This window comes from Penaeus monodon, chromosome 24, assembly GCF_015228065.2.
Source record: "Penaeus monodon isolate SGIC_2016 chromosome 24, NSTDA_Pmon_1, whole genome shotgun sequence".
NCBI classification, from domain to species: Eukaryota; Metazoa; Arthropoda; class Malacostraca; order Decapoda; family Penaeidae; genus Penaeus; species Penaeus monodon.
This window is the reverse complement of record NC_051409.1, coordinates 31418665-31419405: the sequence shown is the minus strand read 5'-3', so window position 1 is coordinate 31419405 and position 741 is coordinate 31418665. Positions and strand designations below refer to the sequence as shown.

At 38.3% G+C, this 741-nt stretch overlaps 1 protein-coding gene across 2 annotated transcripts in view; it reads right to left on the bottom strand.

Annotated features, from left to right (window-relative positions):
• The window catches only part of LOC119588721 (pentatricopeptide repeat-containing protein 2, mitochondrial-like), a 14583-nt gene that overhangs the window by 7018 nt on the left and 6824 nt on the right, over positions 1-741 (bottom strand). For both annotated transcript variants that reach the window (XM_037937364.1, XM_037937363.1), the window contains exon 3: positions 508-610. In XM_037937364.1, coding sequence (XP_037793292.1) covers positions 508-610 — 103 coding nt within the window. The remainder of the gene's footprint in view (positions 1-507; positions 611-741) is intronic.

Below are 741 nucleotides of genomic sequence, written 5' to 3'. Positions count from 1 at the left end.
TTCATTGTTCATTCCCAATCTGTTCTGGTTATTTCCCTTCTTTTATGTTTCCTTTCTTTGCCATTTAAAGGCAAAATAAAGGAAGAATAAAAGAAAGGTAAATATCCACAATAGATTGGGAATGAACAAACAAGAAAAAAAAGAGAACATAAAAGTACTATTATCTATAAATAATAATCTGCATAAAATCTGAGGCCACAATTGGTAATCAAAGACTGAATGTTTGCAGCTACTGTGCAGTGACGTTATGGCCTCTGTATTTCACTCTCCCACAAAGCCCCACCACACATCATCTAGCAAGATGAAACCATTATATATCTTTTGCAATTTATCAGCCCTAGCTCTACCATCTACCATCCTGAATATAAATGGCTGAGGTGTGTTGGCCAGAGTGCAAAGTGCATAGGATGTAGCTTCGTGCGATGCAGTCCTGTGCTGGATAAACACCAAAATCAAGAATAGGAGAAAAGATAACAAATCACCCGGCCCTCATTTCATCACACTTACCTGAATAGCTACATCTGGGCAGTCCAGGTGATGCAGCATCCTCATTACCACTGGCCCAAACACAAAGGTTCCAAAGCGAAGACCACTATTTTGCTTGTTAAATCTGAAAGGAGCGCGGATATCACTGAGTTCACAATACTGAGGAATTTCTATTGATTTCTAAAACAATCAATGCTCATAAAACGTTTTACTGGTGAGTAAAAAATGTGTTCCCGTATTTTCAACTGCTGTGAT